The sequence below is a fragment of the Conger conger genome, chromosome 16, assembly GCF_963514075.1.
Source record: "Conger conger chromosome 16, fConCon1.1, whole genome shotgun sequence".
Classification (NCBI taxonomy): domain Eukaryota; kingdom Metazoa; phylum Chordata; class Actinopteri; order Anguilliformes; family Congridae; genus Conger; species Conger conger.
Genome location: NC_083775.1, coordinates 23,697,453 through 23,719,198, shown reverse-complemented (window position 1 = coordinate 23,719,198; position 21,746 = coordinate 23,697,453). Strand labels below are relative to the sequence as shown.

General features: G+C 46.4%; 2 protein-coding genes across 2 annotated transcripts; both read left to right on the top strand.

The window, feature by feature from the left end:
• Window positions 1-1,586: 1,586 nt before the first annotated feature.
• LOC133113976 (E3 ubiquitin-protein ligase RBBP6-like) lies at window positions 1,587-6,097 on the top strand. The gene is made up of 3 exons (XM_061223156.1): window positions 1,587-2,756; window positions 4,199-4,298; window positions 4,499-6,097. The coding sequence occupies exons 1-3, from the start codon at window positions 2,591-2,593 to the stop codon at window positions 4,665-4,667; spliced, it is 435 nt and encodes a 144-aa protein (XP_061079140.1). The 5' UTR covers window positions 1,587-2,590; the 3' UTR covers window positions 4,668-6,097.
• A 1,032-nt stretch (window positions 6,098-7,129) lies between these two features.
• LOC133113975 (E3 ubiquitin-protein ligase RBBP6-like) lies at window positions 7,130-21,536 on the top strand. The gene is made up of 14 exons (XM_061223155.1): window positions 7,130-7,154; window positions 10,347-10,469; window positions 10,571-10,667; window positions 10,903-11,045; window positions 11,459-11,631; window positions 12,255-12,358; window positions 12,640-13,019; window positions 13,701-13,779; window positions 14,119-14,179; window positions 14,398-14,458; window positions 14,751-15,122; window positions 16,165-16,284; window positions 16,711-18,765; window positions 19,061-21,536. The coding sequence occupies exons 2-14, from the start codon at window positions 10,432-10,434 to the stop codon at window positions 20,694-20,696; spliced, it is 5,319 nt and encodes a 1,772-aa protein (XP_061079139.1). The 5' UTR covers window positions 7,130-7,154; window positions 10,347-10,431; the 3' UTR covers window positions 20,697-21,536.
• The last annotated feature ends 210 nt before the right edge of the window (window positions 21,537-21,746 follow it).

The window sequence follows — 21,746 nt, the reverse complement described above, 5'->3', positions numbered from 1 at the left end:
AGAGCCAGACCATGGTTGACCTCACTCTGTAAGGTCCACATTAGCTCAGGCGGAAAGAGCAGTCGTCTGGCAATCGGAGGTGTAAGAAACCCCCCAAATACACCAAAAGCCGGAAGTATCTGAGAGGTGAAGGAAACGCGTGTACTCTGACCAATGCTACTGGAACAGGGTTAATTTAATTTTTTCCCGTTTATCTGACTCCAAAAGATAAGTTCAACTGCTCCTCTGTTCTAACAGTTCAACAAAAGGAACTGCAAATGTCCGCCAATAGTGTGGCTCTGTATGATCACAATCTATTTGTATACACACGGACGTGCCTGTGGCCTGTATAGCCTACAACAGCTGGACGCTGACTCACAGGTAACTTACATTACCTGTGGTTTATTCCTACAAGATCTTTATTCAGCAACCAGTGTACTGCACCACCAATGACACCAAACTATTTCCCACATCATTAGCTATCTAAAGACACTGTATGTGGAAAACCCATCCACTGAGGTGGCAGAATTGCGCAGAGGCAGCACAATGATGGGAGCAATAGTTCTGTATTGACGAGCACTGTCTTTTTATCAAACATTGCTGGCCCTGAGTCAACATGGTTAACACAGTCTGTTTCCTTTTGAGGGTCTGCAGAGAGGCACACTTATGTAAAATGCCCTACAGAGGGTTGCTGCTTCGATTTCCATCCTGAGGGTGTTGAAGTGTCCCTGAGCAAGACACCTAACCCCCAAACGCTCCTGACGAGCTGGTTGGTGCCTTGCATGGCAGCCAATCGCCGTTACTGTGTGTGTATGAATGGGTGAATGAGAAGCATCAATCGTACAGCGCTTACTAACTAATCTTCAAAGAACCACCCGCATCTTGTCTGAGATATCCGCCCGTTCTTCCTCATTGTCCTCCCCCTCCTGCTGCTCCTCTCATTCTTACTTCTCGGGTATGTCCCAATACTCAGTGTTGGGATCAGCGTTAGTATTGGGATACATGCTTACTCACACTCTCCGTCCGGCTTTTGCAACATCAGCCATTGTTTTCCAACACACAAGATTTCACATAAAAAAATGTAAGCTCAATAGTTTAACCAACTTGTGTTTTACCTGTGAAGAGTGGTCAATTGATGTGAAGTGAAATTTATCATATTTACTGGCGGTGTTTTCCATGTGAATACAAGAGATTGACCTAATTTGAAAATTGTCCCTAAAGAAGAACAATGTGTGATGATTTTGGTGTGTTGAATGAGATTGAAATCTGTATCAAAACAAGTGAAATGTGCTTTTGTATATTTGGTTCACAACAGCGGTTCCCGTGCGCAAACAAGCGAGAAAAAAACTGTAAAAGAATGCTGGAGAATGTGGAAGTAGCCAGGTATTTTAAGTAGTCTGATACTAGTGAGTCATATCTAAAATGTGTATAGAGCCTCGCAGCTATTCACGAACACGCATTATGTATCACATACAGAACCCCAACAAACAGTGCAACATTTGCAAAGCAAATATTACAAAATTCCACTTGCAGCACGCTGCTGCAAGCGCGCACTGACGTTTCCACGCGCAGCGTGCCCCCTGTTCCTTTGAACAGGAAACCCTGTTCTTAACGCTCCGCCATAGTGTGGTCCTACTCTGCACAGTAATCCGGGGTTGCACCGGGAAACACACTGGCGAACGATTTGAAGGAAAACATTGTTGGGTACTTCAGCGAGCTAAGTGCTCGTATTTAGTATTATTCACCGTTTGTAGTTTATTTTAGGCTTATAGAAAGGTTTTTTGTAGGAGGTTTTGGGGGGTAACGTTATTAAATAGGTGTAGCTACAAGCTACACGGAAACGCCATTTCGCTAGCTCACGCTAGCCGTTTTTGTTTTGGTGCGAGGAGGAAGGGAGGCCATTTTAGGCCGCTCTTCGTCCCTGCTTTTCTTTCTTTGTACGGTATATAATTTAGTCACTGGAATTGTTATCAGCACGGACCTGAACACATTGGATGTCTGGAGGGATTAGGGACACTGCTTCGTTTGTCACCTTTCGTCTGGATATTTGCTTCCGAAAGCCGTTTTTATCACCTGGGACTCTGCGTTTGTGAAGACAGACTTGTGTTTCGAAACCATGCAGTGGAGTTGCTTCCTCTAATCGGACACTGAGGGAAAGCGTCGCCCTTTAAACGATTTAACGCCACACCGGCGGGACTTGCTGGCAGAAAAGGCTTTGAAAAAGCATCCTCGATTATTTAAGCGATTTGGACACTTTTCTTTGAAGCAAGTTGAAGATTCAATGTTGCTGTGTTGTTCAATACTGTGACGGACTGAAATAATGGAGTTGGTTTGAGATTGTCGTTTTGCCGTTGGTAAAGGTTACAGTTTCCAATACTTGTGTTAATTTGGATAGTCTGAATTTACCCACATTAAGCCATAAGGTCACGTTATAGACCGTTATGTTGATATCGATAGCTTCGCTACGCTTAAGTAGCTAGCTAGCCAGTGGCTAACTAAGTTACAGTTCAATCTAGTTAGCTAGCAAAAAAAGAAACTTTACTAACATTCATAGTTTTGCTTGTACATTGCTGTTCTTGTCAGGCCAAAATTAGTGTACTCTGCTTCAAAAATGTCTTGTGTGCATTATAAGTTTTCATCCAAACTCAACTATGATACGGTCACATTTGATGGCCTACATATCACGTTGAGTGACCTCAAGCGCCAGATCATGGGCCGCGAAAAACTCAAGGCTGCTGACTGCGATTTGCAGATAACCAACGCCCAGACGAAAGAAGGTAAGGTTTGGACGTTTTTCCACAATCGATAAGACGGTAATTGTTTAGCTATTGGCTTCAAATGATTATCTAACGTAACTTTAGCCTATGCTGGCTAACGTTAGCTTCCTGGTACACTGTGTTCCAGTCGGCGTTAGCTTGCATTGCCTCGCCTTTACTGCCAGTTTTAGGTTCGCTAACGTTACTGAACCGACTGTTAGCTTGCTGTATTTTGGCGGGGAATCGATTGAACTGATCACCGATCTAGGTGTATTGCTATCGAACATATGTTTATAATGTAACTTAACTATATTGAAAATAAATCTGGTGCCTGGTGTTAACTTGGCTAGCGATGTTAAGTTAATCATTCCCAAGTGTCTCTGAGACATGTACAACAACAAGCTTGCTAGCTAACGCTAGTTAGCTCTGCTAACAAACTTAGCGAGTAACTTGCATCTAAATCACACACGACCCAATATAAATGTATTTCGAAAAGGAAACTGTCAAATGTATCTCAGTTTGGCGGCGAGTAATTTTACGTTTGTATAATTTTACCTAACGCTCTTTGCTCTCTACGAGTATTTAACGTTAGCTAATGCAACACGTGGCGCTCCAGGGAATTGTAAGGTTACCGACTTAACTTTATCTAACCAGCTTGCTAATTGAGTACATTGGCTGATCAGTACTCGCCACAAACTTATCTTCGTCACTTGCGATGTAGCTTAACTCCTACTAATTTTGAAACCATGTCGAATGTATGGTTCTGTCTTACTAGCTCGACTTACTAGCGGCTGGTTGACCTCCCTTCCAATTTTGCAGGCTTCTCATTTTCTAGGCAGCTACTTGCAAACTCATCAGTAATGTCGTACCGAATATAAAGTGGCACCCATTCTAAATGCGTTTCCCACGTGGCTGATGTACCAGCACCTGGCAATCTAAGCCAACGACAGCTGGATATATGTAGTCATGGCATTTTATGTGTTTTTTTTATTTATTTTTTATTAAAGCAGTAGTTCCCAAACTTGCAGCTAGTTACCCAGTGTGTGTGCTGGTGTCCATGCTAACCATCTGCGGGTGTAGTAATGCTTTCATTCTGCGCAATATTGATTCCTTTAGAACATTTCATCAAATGTAGATTGGCAAGTAAAATCAATTGGGTTCCTAATATCATGGAAATTTTGTTCATAGAAACAAAATCAAACAAGCCATTCTTGCATTGCTAATTAGAGTAATCTGGGGGAAAAGAGTAGAACATAGAACATAGAACCTTCATTGGCCAACAGATCTAGAAATCTGGTCAATAGATTAGTTGCAACAAAAAACATCTCATCCACTGGTCCTCCTGACCAGTTTTGGGAACCTGGATGAAAGTCTCAGTTTTGTGCTCACGTGCCAGTTGCTACTTGTTTCAGAGTGTCAGTTTGAATCTGTAAATTTATCACTGATTGCAAATCTTTTTACAGAATACACTGATGATGGTGCCCTCATTCCTAAAAACTCATCTGTTATCATTAGAAGAATACCTATTGGAGGGGTCAAATCTACAAGCAAAACATTTGTCATGTAAGTACTAGCTACCATTGACCATTTCTGGCTCCCTTTCTGCGTTTTCCTCTAAACTTTGCCATCCAGGGAAAAATCGCTATATCCTGTGTACATTGGGAGCAAAAAGGCATTGGGTAACGCTGTGCTGCTGGAATGCTTGTCGGTCTAGAGTCTTTGAAGTTAACCCATGTTTTTTTTCTTTTTAATTTGCATTCTAGTGATCGCACTGAGCCTCCAAGTGGACCTTCAAAAGCAGTATGTAAAAAAAACCTCACACTTTTCTTCTTAAGTTTGGTGTTTGCCTCTAACCAGCGTTTACACTATTTTTCCAGTTTTAGTTCATATAACAATATATTCTGCAAAGGTTTTGGTAGTAGAATATTGTAACAGTGTAAAAATGTGAATCATTTCCTCAATGCATTTAATTTCATATGCACAATTATTGCAACTGTATAAGTTTTTGTGCATGCCAGTGCACTGTATTTCATATTGAGAACCTCCTATATAAAGAATATAAATCTGTTGTACAGATCAATGTATGTTCATTCAGAACATGTTTGCTGCCCAGTGAACATGGCGGCCTATTCGAAGCTTGTCTGTCTACAAGTGGTACATCTGTAAACACTGTTGTTGTTTTTTTAATTTTTTTTGTTCTCTAATAAAATGTTTTGAGTCATACCTTTTTAATTTGACATTGTATTACACGGATGATTTTTGACTGTCAATGTTTTAAGGAGTTTGCACTAAGGCACATTTGTGTCTTTACAACCTTGGGGAAACCCAACTTGTTACAACGTGTGAGTGTGTGTGTTTATACTGTATGTGCAAGCTAGATCAGCATTTGCTGAGGCTCAAACAACCAATGATGTCTTTTGAACTCATGTCTGACTCATGGTGACTGGACTTGATCGAAACGTGCATGTAAACAAAATGCACTGCTAGAAAAATGGTCTAATGGTTAAAGGTCTAATTCACACCAGCCCAGTTACCGAGGTTCTTTCTGCTTGCAAATTAACAGCTGGATGAACAGCTCTGGTATAAACCAGAATCTGTGCTGATTAATTAACTTTTTTTCAAATGCCATTTCCAAATCCGATTCCCAATTAAATTAATTTATTGTTGTAAATTATTATTGGTCAACATAAATTCCTTCAAATCTGAATCTTCAATCAGTCGCACATGGTGGGGGAAGCTCTATATTCATGGAATAATTTTTCCCCATATGGTGTTTGTCTAATCAAGTCAAAAGGGATCACATAATTTTTTTTCTGTGTGGGGCACTTGTAGTTGGTCTTGACAGCAGGACAACACTGTCATTTGTGCCCATTGATTAAGGCATTCTTTGCCACCACCCTCTTTATGTGGTTTGTTGAGCCAGGTGTGAATGGACCTTTATGCTAATTTTTGTCAAGGTTGAGAAACCGCAGTGCTCCATTGTTTGAGCCTTAGCGCTTTCAAATGACAAAAGTCAATGTCAAAAGTTGCCTCAAGTATTGCATCTTCTATTTCACTGTTGGCGCTTATGCAGTAAATTGCAGTGTGTGGGACATGTTCTTCCACTGAACAGGTTTTGTTGTCTGGGCATTATAATTTTCTGTTGGAAGTAATTTAACACTCAATACAAAGTGCCTTATATGAAATCATACATGAAGTTCAGAGTTCAGATGGATGTTTTCTACTGAGTATATTGTTGGGTTGGTTTCTGAGTATTTGACAAGTGTACTGTTAAAACCAGTTGACCAGTTCCGTCAGTACTCTGTACAATGCAGAACACAACCATTTTTTTGTCAATAAAATGTGTGTCTACAACTCCTGAGCACCTCTTGCAAGGCCTTGTGTGTTCACTCTTCGGAGAGGGGGGGCTCAGTGAGAAATTTTGCTCTCCATCGCCTGCCCTGGGGGATTTTAAGTGAGTAATTTGGCCTCTTGTACAGAGCTCAACACTGGCAAAATTTGGTTTTGCCATACAGGAGTTGAGTTTGACATGAATTTTGGACTCAGCTGCCAGATGTGATTTTTGGACGCTAGCAGAGCCATCGTATTCACAGTCTGTCTTGCCTGTGGGTGTACAGTGGTGCCATCATCTGAATTTGCGAACCATGAGCCACTAAGTTTAATTAATTGAATGGCAAGCCACCAGTTTCATATGATTGTGCAACATAGGCTGAAATTGATTTCTAACTCAATTTGATGAATAATTTTGCACCCATAATACTGAACTTGGTGCAGATCGTTAAGACTATTTTACTTATCCCAGATCTAATTTGATTTGTGCAGTTTCGGTAATGTTAGACTTTTCTTTTTTTCTTTTTTTTTTTAGTTAAGTAGTGGACTTATTAATTGTGCCGGCATCAGGAAATTCTAGTTGACAGCATTTAAATCCAAAGATTTGGAATAAGGGTTCTTGTTTTTGGGGAATATTTTGGTGGCTAATGGCTAATCAAAATTTCAGTTCCCATTCAATTATTTTAGCGAGCTTCAGTTAAACGATCACTGCATAGTCTGCCGTCCATGAATAACGCACAACTGAGTAATACTTCTGGGTAAAATGTTTCTCTTAAGGAAAAGTGTATTTCATGTTATTCAACAATTATGCCGACTAATCACGTAACTGCTGACTGGACGTTGAATGAATGTGAAGAATTAAGTTGTAAATGTAAAAACAAAAAGCAAAAAAAAAAAAAAAAGCAGCTGAACCAGTTTTCAAGAAGTGACGGTGCTGACTAACAAGATGTGGAATGAATATTTGTTTGTTTGATGTTCATTAATGTGTGCCTTATCCTAGCATTAAACTTGAGTTCTGTTTTTAATTTCTTTCCCCACAAACAGATCGATGATTCTGCCACTTCTATTTCTCTGGCCCAGCTCTCTAAGGTATATCCCTTTACTGCTTTTGTCACTGTTTATTTCTTTAGGCCTGGTTTGTTCTGTAGTTTGTTTTGGCAATTCATTTGTAGAGCTTTACCATTAGTTGTCTGAATTCTGTCAAGGGGGCCAGTCATGCCTTACTGAAGCTAACTGCTGTCTATTTTTACATTTCTGGGGTAAAGGGTGGGACCTCTGAGAAGAGAGCCATTACTGCAGGTGCCAAACTTGAATCTAGGTCCACGTGTCTGATTTTCCATCTAACCATAATTACAACTCTGAAATTGTAACAGGGTGATAATTGTTTAATTTGACTGTCAAATTATGATTGGCAGTTTATAGTTTGACATTGAATGTGCCTTCTGAAGGCCACATTTGGTAGTAGCTATGTATCCCGTGAAAAATCGATGTTTTTTTTTGCATTGTTGTAAATAAATGCAGAGGGTTGTACCTACTGATTCATCATGCCTCCACGGGCCATGTTGGTCTCCAATCCTAACCTTTGCCTGTAGTATTCTTCATGAATCTGGGGATTGTGTTGTGCAGAATAAATATTCGTAGTTTCTTCACAAACTTGGGTATTTTATTTTTCCTCGCACAAATGGCATGCTTGTTTTGAAAAGATATTGACCAGCAATAGACCAGAACTGTTGATGCCAGATATGTGCAAGTTGCATTTTTGTTAAGTTGTATAATTTAAAAATAGGGAGTTTACATGCCGTCACCTTGTGTAGTGTGAAACGTTTTCTGCAAGTCTGTTTTGTGAGAAGCCATTCCCTCCCTCTTGCTGGGCAGTATTCTTTATAGCAGTGATCTCAGCATAAGTTAAAGGGATAGTTCACTTTCAAGTTTTATATCAGTTTGACGTATATATTTTTGACTGGCTCAAAATGTGCTGTTAAGGGTGGCACGTAGAGACACGGTGGTAAATCCAGAAAATGCCCCAAGCAGCTTGTGCAGCAGTATTCTGTTTCCAGAGTGTACATATGAACTCATTAATTTCATGTTTATTCAGAATTAAAGGAAAACACCAACATTTTGGGAAATGTATATCTTTGTCCCGACTTACCCAGACTTAAACGAGATGTTCCATTTTTCATTTTTGTGCATTCACTGGCTCAATTTCCATGTTGGCATAATTTGTTAGCCAAATAAAATATTTAAACAGAACAGGAGACCGGATCTCTTTCGTAAAATTACCAGGTAATATATACGTACACCTTCTGGAGACATGGCTGTATAAGCTGCTTTGAAGTGCATTTTCTTTCTTTAAATTACAAACATATTGACTATTTTGGTCCATATGTTTCTAAAGCAGGCAAATTAAAATCAGGAGATGTTAACAGTTTCACAGACACCGATTAAGCCTGCTCTTAGCCTAAATTAAAATTTAGTATGGAGATTGTCCATACAAGACTCAGTTTAGTCCAGGGCAAAGCTTAACCATATCCTACAATGTGCACACAAACTATCCAGAGTAAATATGTATATGTAATATACACACTCAGGAAGTGAACTTTCCCTTTGTCTGAAACCATTTGGCCACACTTATTACAAAAGCCAAGATTGGAAGCTGGTTGGAAGGAAACCGCAGAAATCGGCAGATCACTGTGGTGCTTCCCCAGCACTTGAGTTTGAGATCCCTGCTGTGTGGTGTGGGAAAGTATTGCTTGGTGTGATATTTGAGCCAGGCAGTGTGTGCATGCCTCATCCTGTAAGGAGGCAGAGGCCATCCTTTTGCGCTCTGAAACGCCACATTAAAACGGTACAGATGAGATTTTGGTCCATATGTTTCTGAAGCAATTTTCCATCTACCCCAGAATGTGGTCCTTTTGACGAAAAACAGCACCTGTTCTGTGCCCGTTTGCGAATTGGGGGTTGAGTGGAGGTGGTGAAGATGGGGTAGTGGCCCCGTAGCCTGCTCACCTGAGAATTTTGCCGCCCATCTGTCAAGATGTCAGAACGGTCCGTTTTTCCCTTCTGTGGAAGACTGAAGCAGCCAATGTCGTCTTTTTCCCCCACTTTTTTTCTTTTTTTTTTGTGGGAAATGCGTCGCCAAAACACCGTAACACCAATTTCAAATATTTTTCTGGACCCAGTCTGCCACAATTGGCCAAAATATAATTACAAAATTCCAGGACTCTTTCTGACACTAAACTGCTGCCCTGCAGCACTTGAGTGAACGTGTTTTACAGGTGCTTTATTTGAACCTGAAACTGAATGAAGTCAAAGCTGGGTGCCATACTGCTGTAATGTTAGCTATTCATCACAAGCATTTAAAGCCAATGATTTTATACAACGTGTTTATATTTTATATCCATTTCTGCCAATGTTTTTTGTGTTTTTGTTGCCAGATGTGGTAAATTGTTTAGCCCTCACCGTAAGTCCACCTAACTGTAGTAAAAGCTTCACTGTAAAACAAGGTATATTGTGATCAACGCAAATGTGTGTGTGTGTGGGTCCAGTTAATAAACGGTTATAACAGTATACCTGTTTTTTTGTATGAGTGGGTAACTGAGCAAGGTTTACCTAGCATGTACCGATAACTAGAACAAACTTTTGTGTCATGAATATTTCTTTTGTGTGCATTCCAAGCTATAAGCAGTTGTATTTTTGAAATATGAAACCTGATGAAACATCATCTGTGTGGATTGGTGGTTTTTCTCCCCGTAACAAAATCGTACCTGTTCTTTCTCTGACGCGGACTTCTGGTAACTTGTTTCCAAAGAAATGCTCAATTTTTGGACTCTCTTCGTTCAAGCTACATACTTTTAAAGCTGTGGCCTAAAATATATAATGCCCTGAAACCAAAAACATAGATTTTAGGCCATATTTTTAGACTAGAGGAAAATTAAACTGACGCAGCAGGCAATGACGGGCGCTAACGGGACAGGCAGCAGTAACCTGAGACTCCTGGGAAAGGATCTGCAGTCCGAATTTCTCACAAAAGAGCACAGGCTAACCGCAGTGGTCACTGGCTTAACGTCGGCTTAAAGGGACTCCATTTCGGCTCTGCCTTGGTTTTTTTTTTTTTTTTTTTGTGGGGATGGCGTTTCCTTCCCGGATGCGGCGGGTAGGTCATCTGCTCTTTACAGGATGGGGTGCGTGCACATACCGCTGGCTCTGTTCTGTGCAGTTTCACATTTTTTCTGTCCCCCCCTCCCCCCCTCCCCACTTCACCCCGTCCCCCCAATCCTCAAGACTTATGTGAAATCATTACTGCCCTATCGCACAGACGGCCAACCTTGCTGAGGCGAACGCGTCTGAAGAAGACAAAATTAAAGCCATGATGTCCCAGTCTAACCATGACTATGATCCCATTCAGTAAGTACACAGGTGGCTAGAGAAAATGGGAGTGGGATCAGAATTTTGAGTTTTGGGCAATGTGGCTGCTATGTTTGTAATGGTTTTTGCCCTTTGATCAGTTACATGAAGAAGCTGGTCGGACCCCCTCCCCCAAACTACACCTGTTTCCGTTGTGGGAAGAATGGACACTACATACGAAACTGCCCGACCAATGGGGTAAGAGGACATTTTGTTCTTTGTGTAAATAAATGGTCTTCAATGAGAAATGGATCGGAAAATGGTGTCTACTCAATGTATCAACTGTTGACGAATGGAAATGGAATGGTGTTCTTGGATATATATTTTTTTACTGTCTTTCAAAACCTTAGGCATCCATCTTGGCTCAAGTTGGTTGGTGGTTTCAGTGCTGATGCTGGCAGGAGAACCAATGCAAGTTTGTGTGTTGTGCTAGCAGGACAAAAGCTTCGAGGCGCCGCAGAGGATCAAGAAGAGCACGGGCATCCCTCGGAGCTTCATGATGGAGGTGGACGACCCCAGCATGAAGGGCGCCATGCTGACCAACACGGGCCGCTACGCCATCCCCACCATCGACGCGTGAGTGTACCGGTTCGGCCCCTCGCACCTGAACTGTACCACAAGACCACAAAACCAAAAACCCCCCAAAAAAAAAAAAAAATTTCCTTTAACTCATTAACTGTCCTGTGTGACCAATGTCACCCAGAGCATTACCTTCCCTGCCGTGACAAATGCCACCCAGGGCAGTTAATGAGGTAAAAAAAAAAAGTTTGGTTTCCGTTCAGAATCAGTCAATTCCAAAAATTAATTTAAATTCATGGTTTGAAAAAATGGGGCTGTATTTTTATTTATTTATTCGATTTTGAATTTCAATTAATTTCTTTTGAAGTAGAAATGGAATTGACCCCAGATCCTGCCACTCAATGTGTTCAGCGGGGTTTGTTAAGTGGAAGTGTTAAAATATCACTCCTCTTCTCTCCCCTCACCGCTAGGGAGGCCTATGCGATTGGGAAGAAGGAGAAGCCACCCTTCCTCCCGCGGGAGCAGTCCTCCTCTTCGGAGGACGAAGACCCCGTGCCGGACGAGCTGCTTTGCCTCATCTGTAAGGACCTGATGGCGGACGCCGTGGTGATTCCCTGCTGCGGGAACAGCTACTGCGACGAGTGTGAGTCCCCACTTACACGTCCACACGAGCAGAAATACCGACCCGCTTAAAGGCCCTAATACCAAAGTAATTGCAGTTTAACTGAAGTGTTAGGGACAGCGTACTATTGTCAACACATTGCTATATTGTACTTGGATAGATGGAAAGATGGCATTTAGTTAACACTTTTCTGGACAGTCGAAGCGCTGTATATTGACGTGGGCGAAACCACCACCAATGTTGTAGCGCCCACCTGGGTGGTCCACGGCTGCCATTTTGTGCCAGAACACCCGCCACAACCCCAGCTGAGGTGGAGAGGGAGAGAACTGGAAAACCTTCTTGCTAGTGTATTTGTCTCCTGTGTTTTTCTACTGCTGTCAACATTACGTAACCACAGTCAAATTGAAGTGCTCACTTGCCACTTAATCTTCCAAATTCCCCTTTTTCATGATTTATAGTTAAAACTTTGAAAGTGTGGCTTGCTGGGTGACCGATCTTAACATTTATGACACAACCTCATTCTTGTCTAAAATGTCAGAATCTTATATGGTGTCAGTATTGATTGATAGCATCCAGGCATATGTTTCAATAGTAATGAATGTCTAGCAGTGGGACAGACTGTAGCATATCTTGTTCCTTAACAGGCATACGGACAAGCCTCCTTGAATCAGAAGAGCACATGTGTCCTACCTGCAACCAATCAGATGTGTCGCCTGATGCATTAATCGCCAACAAGTTCCTGCGCCAGGTAAGAGACCTTTTCCGCTGTAATACCAGGCCCTGCTTTAACTCACAGGGCTTTGAACAGGAGTGCCAGACACTGTTCCTCGTGGGTTTTTCCTTGTCCATTTCAAACACTTAAATGGTTAATTAGTCATTATTTGGCTAGAGTCCACACGGCTTGTTTTCAGGATTGGCTGCAAATTTAAATAAATCCACAAAAACCTACAGACACCGCAGCCCTCCAGGACTGATATTGACCCTGTTGGATTGGTTTAAATGTTGATGCTCTGTTTGTTTTTGAACCAGGCTGTGAATAACTTCAAGAATGAGACTGGTTACACCAAGCGAATGCGGAAAGGGCCGCCCCAGCCCCCCGCCCCTGCGGCCCCGCCCCAGCCCGTTCTGCAGCGCCCCGTCCAGCCCATCAGACCCCCCACCTCCCGACAGCAGGACCCCCTGATGGCCAACGTGCCTCGTCCCGTGACGGTGGACACCCCCCCGCCCCCCGTCGTGCCGCCGAGTGCAGCCCCCGCCCAGGCCGTACACCCGCCCTCTGGAGCGGCCCACTCCGCCAGCAACAGCCCCGCCCTGCAGACCAGCGCCGCCGCCCCCCCGCCCTCCAGCTTCAGCAGCCCCACCCCCTCCCCTCAGCGCACCATCAAGCAGGAGGAGAAACTGCCGCCCAAGTGAGTCCCTGCCTCTTCCCGCCACTTCCTCGTACCATCCCTTTTTGATCATTTTCACCGATCACTTCCCCTTCTGGACACTGCCTTTTCAACGGTTTCTTTTCTTGTGGCTTCCGCTCCCTGTCACCTTCTTTTCCAGTCACTCCACACCAGTCATTTTCCATTTAAGTCAGAAGTGTCAGCCTTTTTCTTACTCCTCATAAGCCCATTTTCCATTTCCAGTTTGTAGCCAATTAGTGCTTGTATCGCTATAACTTCTTAGCGATTTTAAGATTCCTCTGAATGGTTTTGCATTAATAGAATATGTTGGTAGCGCATTGACTTGATGTAATAATGCCATGCTGATGCGTATCAATCGTACTGAAATTACGTTTGCTAACAAGTAATGTTATGAAGCAAAACTATTTTCTAGGAGAACTCAGACTTTTTAGACCTAATGATAAGAAACTAATGATTTCTAGCTCAACCACTAATGGTGTATTAACTGTGCTGTGCTCTTTTGAAGCCATCGAAAGGCTACCTGCCTCACGCAAATAGTGGAAAAGAGCGGCTTTTTTCAGTTGTGACATCCGCCCTTATATCGCAGCAAGCATTTTCCGTTGCTCTAAATGAAATTGGATCTTCTTTAATCCACGTCTTGCGAACAAATTAGTCTTGAACTGATGAATGTTTGTGTTTCAGAGAGCTGGAGAGCGTGGCTCCTGCACCATCAGTTCTGGTGTCAGCAGAGCCTCCTTTGCCCACGCCAGTCATTCCAAAGGTGAGTGTGGGGGCCGCTGGCCTTTGTCCCTTCAGACTGTGGGAAGACATGGCTCAGGCAGTAAGAGCAGTCGTCTGGCAGTCGGAGGGTTGCCGGTTCGATCCCCCGCCCGGGCTGTGTCGAAGTGTCCCTGAGCAAGACACCTAACCCCCAAATGCTCCTGACGAGCTGGTCGGCGCCTTGCATGGCAGCCAATCGCTGTGAGTGTGTGTATGAATGGGTGAATGAGAAGCATCAGTTGTACAGCGCTTTGGATAAAGGCGCTATATAAATGGCAACCATTTACTGTCCGCTGGTTTAAGATGGGGTTTTGAGTTAAATCTCCAACTTCCTCCACAGGGATACCACGTACCTGTCATTGGCCCACCTCACATCCCCAGCCACAACATCCCCAGACCCGGTAAGATCAAGAAAATCCTCCTCTGTTATGCCCTTTTGAGTTTTCTGAATTAGCTTTTTGTTTAGTTAGTATCGCAAGTTTGAATTGAAGCGGCTGAAACGTTTTGGTTTTAAAACCTGATACCAGTGCTTGTCTGCTGGTATCTTTGAGCTGTGACACAGATGGGTGGTCTGACTGTGGGGTGTTTTGACTGAACATACGGATTCTCTCCTGCACAGTACATCCACCAAGGCCCAACTTACCCCGACCTGGACCTGGAGGAAGACCACCATGGGAAATGTGAGTCTGGGCTGTGTGTGTTTGCGTGTTTGTGTTTGGGGGGGTGAGCAGTGTTCCCACCAAGTTTGGGGTCAACTTGAAAAATACTCATGTTCTGGCATGGATTTTTGAATGGCCAAATTCAATTTCTGTATGTAACTAAATATAAGTAGGGCACATCGCAACTATGGTTTCTGTGCTCCTTGAAAGTCCAAATGAGTTTTTAAAGCTTTAGTGCTTATTTTATTCTAAAACGATTTTGGTTTTCATCTTGTGAGGTTGTCTTCTGACCTGACCCGTCTCGTCCTTCCAGGTCCTCTGGGAGGGGCCGGCCCCACGGCGACCGCCCCCCTCGATCGCAGGCCCCGCCCATCCCGGCGGCCATGCCGCCCGCCCCCCCGGTCTACATGCCCCCGTCTCTCTTCGCCCAGCCCCAGCACCCCATGCCCCAGCCCCCCGGCGTGGCCCCGCAGCAGTACCCCCTGCAGTACCCCCCGGGGCAGCCCCCCGCTGCCAACTACAACGTGCCGCCCCCCGTCTACAACCCTGCCCCCGCCAACGTGGCTGCCCCCTGGGTGCCCCCCGGGACCCAGCCCCCCATAAACAACGCCATTCCCCCCCTCGCCTCTGCCCCCTTCCTCTCCAAGGAGGAGTTCTACAGACAGCAGCGGCGGCTGAAGGAAGAGTGAGAGCTACTTATTCACGATTACATTCTTTAGCATGTTAGCAGTGTTTCAACCATGTTGAGCAATGATGTTCCAAGGAAAACATTCACAGCACTTCAGTCCATGTACTGGTGCTTATTTTGGTTGTAATCTAACCCAATTTAGCTCAATTTGTTTTCCATTTGATTACCATCACGAGTGTTTTGTTAGTTTTTAGTTTTTTTTGTTTAGTTTTTTTTATTGTGTTTTGCGATATTGGTAATTTTTTAAAATATTTGTGCATTCTTCCTTTAAATGGTGTTCTTGTTATATTTCACAATTATGTATTTGTTATTCAAATGTGTAAATGTTTTAACTTAAATGTAGTCACTATAATATTTAAATGTATTAATTGTTATACTGTGATAGTGTTTAAGTGTTGCTGCAATCCCATATTGACCAGAGCCGAGCTCCCCAACCCTTGTCCTCAGAGCCACAGGGTGTGCTGGTTTTCAGTAGTTTTCATCCAAGTGTTTTGCAATAGAATTATGCTATCAAAAGTATATTTGGGGGCTTTCTGCAGTGGAAGCATGTGATTTGGATCCCCGTCACGTCATACATTCATCTCGTTATTGATATGCCAACTTTTCCACCTCAGCCGAGCGTGTAAACTTGTTTTCGATACGGTCTGTTTTCGAATTACAGGCGTTTCCACTCGCATGCTTTTACATGTGCGCCAATTCGAAATTAGCATAAAAATGTTTGGATGGATACCCCAAAACATGGAATGATTTTAAGGTGAAAACAAAAGCCAGCAGACCCTGTGGCTCTCCAGTGCCTGGGTTCGCCACTCCTGTTCTAGAATCGTGCTTCTCCTGGTCATTTAGTTCGATAATGCTTTGAACACTTTAATTGTAGTTTCTTGCCTAGTGGGATTGTACTGTAAATGGTACCTTTTTTAGATGTTAAACTTAATTATATATATAACTTAATTGTAAGTGCTGCTGACTGTTGATGTTGATGCCCTTGTCTGATGTGTCTTTAACTGTCAAGTTTTATCTCCTTCCTGTTTTGGATAAATAGTTCGCACTGTCGATTCGTTGCCAGGGAGAAGTCTAAACTAGAGGAATTCACCAACGACTTTGCAAAAGAGCTTCTGGAGTACAGAAAGATCCAGAAAGAAAGGAGACGATCCTATTCCAGGTCAGTGGTGATGAGTTTTGACACTTACACTAAATACAAAAGATTAAGGACTCTCTCAGAAATGAATTGTCCTGCAGTATGCTGATTTCAAATTAATCACAATGTGTCGACAGAAGGCAGATTGTTTATATTGCCCCTTAAAGTTCTTTATGCTATATATTGATGTGTAAACACTTACAGTATATTCTAAAGAATATATCCTGGTATAAGGGTGTTTACTCTTGCCCAAGGAGAGCCACAGGGTCTGCTGCTTTTGGTTGTTCTCTTGGGACTTAATTTAAGTTGATCACCTCAGCTTCTTTCTTAGATTGGAATGGATTATTACTGCCATACAAGTTTTTATTTTGTATTGCATGACCTTTGTTGGTTAAATTGGTGTTTAGTGGCGAGGTTGTGATTTCTCCTTCTGCTTCCCGTCTCTTTCAGGTCAAAGTCCCCCTACAGAGGCTCATCGTATAGCGGCAGCTCGTATTCCTACTCCAAATCCCGCTCCCGGTCACGTTCCATACGCTCATACTCGCGGTCCCTGAGCCGCTCGCGGTCCAGATCACGGTCCAGGTCGCGGTCCCGGTCCCGTTCCTACTCCCCGTACCCCCGCCGGGGCGGGCGGGGCCGAAGCAGGAGCTACCGCTCCCGGTCTCGTTCCCATGGTTACCACCGCTCTCGCACACGCTCGCCGTCCTACCGGGGTCGGGACGGGGCCGGGGGCAGCGGGGCCTACCGTTCACGGTCCAGGTCGCCCGGCGGCTACCGGAGCCACACCCCAAACAAGAAATCCGGACCTCCTTTGCAGCCTGAGGGAGACCGTGATCGCAAGTTCCCGAACCGATTCCGGGAGGCGCCAGCTTACGACGGGAAGGCCTTCTACGGACGTGGCTCGGAGCAAGGCGACCAGTTTGAGCGAGACCGCTACCGCGAGTGGGAGAGGGAGTACCGGGAGTGGTACGATAAGTACTTCAAGGGCTACAACAACCCCCCTGAAGGAGGAGGCGGAAGAGGTGGAGGAGCGGGAGTTGGGCCCATGCCCAGGGGTGGTAGGGGCCCCCCACCTGGCCGCGAACCTTTCCCCCCTGAGCGCTTTGCCCCACCCCGCCCCCGGGAGAACTCCCCATACGGTCGTGGAAGGAGGGGTGAAGAGTTCCCGGTCCCGCCCCAGGGCCACCTGCACCCCCATGCACTGCTCCCCAGGGGGCGAAACATCCCCCTAACCTACCAGGAGAAGTTTGCCTTAAAGGAGGCCCAAGGGTTGGCCATGGGAGTTCCTGGGCCTGGAAGAGGGGGTAGCAAAGAGCTCCAGAAGGTACCTAAGGAGAAGGAGACAGGCGGGGCGGGGCCGTCGGCCGACCCCAAAGCCCTGAAGCACAAGAAGCACCGCAAGAAGAGGAAAGGAGAAGACGGGGGCGACGGGTTCAGCCAGTCGGACTCCATGGAGGACAGCGTGGGCGGATCCCGCAAGGACGATCGGCAGAAGGGAGGCGACTCCATGCTCATGGCGTCCACCCGCGACGACGCCACGCCGGTGCGAGACGAGCCCATGGACGGCTCGGCCCCGCCGCCCTACAAAGCCTCGTCCTCCTCTGAGCGCGACCGGCGAGACAAGGCCGGGGCCAAGGGCAAAGGCGAGAAGACCAAGCGCAAGGGCGACAGCGGACAGAAGAAAGAGTCCACCAAAACCGCTAGCACGGCAACCGCCACTTCGTCCTCCAAGACCTCCCGGGAGAAGGAAAGCGACGCCGACAGGGACAAGTCCCCTCGTTCTGAACCGCCGGCCAAGAAGCACAAGGAGGACCCCTCCCTCAAAGGAGACACGACCAAGCCCCACCCGTCCCAGAGGGGTGACGTGTCCCAGAGGGGTGACCCGTCCCTCCGGGCGGGCCCCAAACCCACCAAGCCGCACCAGGACCCCAAAGCCTCCAAAGATGCCCGGGACGTCCGGGTGAAGAAGGAGCCCGTCGCTAAAGACTCCACCACTGCCGCCGCTTCCGCCCCCAGCGCCGCGGCGAAGCACGACAAGCCCCGTCGTGACGCCGAGAAGCCGCCGGCGAAGGCCAGCGAGGCCAAGCCTGACAAACGCAAGCGCAGGGACGAGAAGGAGCCGGACCCCGCCTCCGTGCTTAAGGGGACCCGCGGGGTCGGGCCGGACGCGGCCGACGTCGCCAAGGGATCCCCCAAGCCCAAGCCCAAGACTGAGAGCGAGAAGCAGGCGGAGAGAGAGCGGGAGCGGGAGAGGGAGCGCGAAAAGGAGCGGGAGCGGCCTGCCATCCGGCCGCTGATGGAGAAGGAGATCAAACCCGTGCCGCTGAGGAAGATCAAGATCAACCGCGAGATCGGCAAGAAGATCGGCAGCGTGGAGATGGCCCCTGTGCCGGAGGAGCCCAGCAACGGAGCCGGGAAGGGCAGGCCGGACCGAAGCAAGAGCAAGATGCGCAGGAAGATGCCAGCCATGGACGCCTCCGGCTCCCTGCTGGTGGACTACACCAGGTCAGTTCACTCTGATCGGTGCTGATGGGTAATGTAAAATATATATTGAAATTCACCCATTTGAAATATTAGAATAAGTAAAACCCACTTGAGCTGCCTTCCCCATGGTGCTCAATTATATAGGTCTTCAGTTGCCCTTCTTTGCTCCAAAATAACGGCATCCAAATGTGTGTGGATCTTACTTTTAATGTTTACAAAGTGTGTATCAACTTGAAATGTGTATAGGGAGTATTCTTCATGTATAGGCAGATGGCTCCTTCCCTGGCTTAGTGTGTTGTGTTTTCCCTCTGTTCAGCACCAGCTCGACCGGAGGCAGCCCCATTAAGAGGCTGGAGGAGAGGCAGGACCTGAGGAAAACTGTGGTGAAGACGCTGGAGGAGTACACCAACGACAGCTCCACCCCGGCTGAGGATGAGATCGTCATGATCCAGGTGCCGCGCTCCAAGTGGGAGAAGGAGGACTTTGAGTCCGACGACGAAGAGGGGCGGGCGTCTGGAGCGCCCCCTGGTGAAGCCCCGCCCTCCGTTCCTGCCGTCCCCGCCCCCAACGCCGCTTCTACCTCTGCTGCCCCGGCCCCCTCTGCCCCTGCCGCCGAGGGCGTGACCGTCAAGCCCCCCGACAAGGATACTGACACGCCCCCTCCGGAGAGACCCCCCTCCGTGGCCCAGGAGCCGGTGGAGGCCCCCCAGCCTGACGACAAGCCGGCAAGGGTCTCAACCCCTGGCGAGAAGGAACGGGAGAAGGAGAAGGACAGGGAGAGAGAGCGGGAGAGGGAAAGGGAGAGGGAGAGGGACAGGGAGAAGGTGAAAGAAAGGGAGCGTAGTGCAGGTGGTGGAGTTTCCGACAGGGAGGCGGTGCCGGACAAGCGGAAGCCCGTCCCTTCAACCTCCGGCTCAGATCGGGAGAGGAACCAGGAGCGAGGCAGTGACCATGGCAACGAGAAGAGCAGCTCCTCTTCCTCCTCCTCGTCCCGGGACAGGCCCTCGGAGAAGCCCGACCCTGTCCCCCGGAAAGCACAGGGAGGTGCCTCCTCTGCATCCGGGGAGAGGAAACTGGAGCACAAATCTGGAGCCAGGGACCATTCTGGCTCAAAGTACAAGGACCTGAAGCCCAGAGACCCTGTGAAGAGACGAGAGTCTCCACCCCCGCAGAAAGAACAGGCCGCGCCCCCGAGGGTCCGGGATCGAGACGCTCCACAACATGGCGATGGGGCCAAGAGAGGCGGGCCGGAGTCCCGCCGAACCGACTACAGCCCCGTGCGGGACAAGCGGCCGCCCTCAAACGCTGGTGGCCCCGAGCCCAAACGACCATCCGACAAGGAGAGTGCGCCCAGCCGCCACACCGATGCCCCCGCCAGGGGCGCCAAAGAGCGCGAGCACAGCACTGCTCATAAAGCGACCCACCGCGGCGCGGGGTCTCCCGAGGAGAGGGTGGGACGCGGAGGCGAACGCGGGGAGCACCTCAAGGCCAAGGCCCCGCCGTCCGCTCGCTCGACCCGGCTCTCCTCCGACCTGACCCGCGAGACGGACGAGGCCGCATTCGTGCCCGACTACAGCGAGAGCGACAGCGAGGACGCCTCCGACGGCGAGGGGCCCGGCCGGGGGGCGGAGCCAGGCCGCGCGGGCGGAGCCAGCAGCCCCAGCGCCAGCCAGAGCCCTTCGGGAAGCCCCGCCCACAGCAGCAGCGGCGGCAGCTCGCCGGGCAGCCAGGACAAGAAGAAGAAGGAGAAGAAAGACAAGAAGGACAAGAAGAAGCACAAGAAACACAAGAAACACAAAAAACACAAGAAGCACGGCGTGGGCAATGAGTCCGACTCCGAGCTGAAGGGACAGAAACACAAACACAAGAAGAAGAAATCCAAGAAGAACAAAGAAAAGGACAAAGATGAAAAGGAAAAAGATGACCAAAAACCCAAACTGGCTGAATCTTGATAGACACGGACAGTTGATCAAATTCACCCAAGTACTAATTTTTTTTGTTTTGTTTTTTTTGGGTCTTTTTTGTAACAATGTCGGTGTATATTGTACAGATTTTTTTTTTTCTTTTTTCTTTTTTGGGTTGTACATATGCATATAGATGAATATGCTGCACGTAATAACTACTGCTCAGCTGAGTTTTTTTGGTTTTTGTTTTTTTAATCCATTTTTGTCTTCTGAGGGTTATACAAATGCAAAAATTGTACAGAAATGTTCATTTGACCATGCAGAAAGAGAATGTTCAGCTCTGGTGTTGAGATTTAGCTACTTGAATGGAGGTGAATTTATTTATGTCATCAGCCTTTTAAGGATCTTTGGGGAGCAGGGGGGTGCGGGTGGGTCTTGCCTGAGGTAAGTCTGTTTCTGAAATCATTTCAGAGGTTTTTTGGATTACAGGAGAGTACTAAATTATCATATAGGAATTCTTCATCTCTAAAGCAATTGCTATAGCACTTTACAAACACAAATTTCAACATTATCACACAGACTGATGAAGCAAATTCTTCATATCTGGACATAGTACCCAGGATGCATTAGCCCTTTAATTATGGCACTGTGGCGAGCATTCTTACGGACAGAACTGGATCGTTATTTTAATGAATTCTGGCATGGCGAGGCATCCTTATAAGTAGGCGTGGGATTTGTTGTACTGTGAATTTTTTTCCTCTGCATTTTTTCACCCCCGCTTATGTCACATTGCCTTCATGTTTCATTTAAACCACCAGCTGAATTCTAGAGGGAAGAAGGCCTTTCTATGTTTTGATGACAATAAATTTTTTTCAGCAAAACTTTGAACTATTGTGCCTTTGGTTTATTTTCCCTTTTTCGATGCCTTTTGCTCCGCTGTATTGCTAGATTAACTGCATTAAGCCAGTAGTGTCGGTGTCTGACTGCAACTGATTCTCAAATTGAAAATGCTGTGTGGCTCAAATTCACCAGCAAAGATGCAATAATGATGTGAGCAAATTAAAATATTTGGTGGAAACAAAAAAGATAGCCTTGATA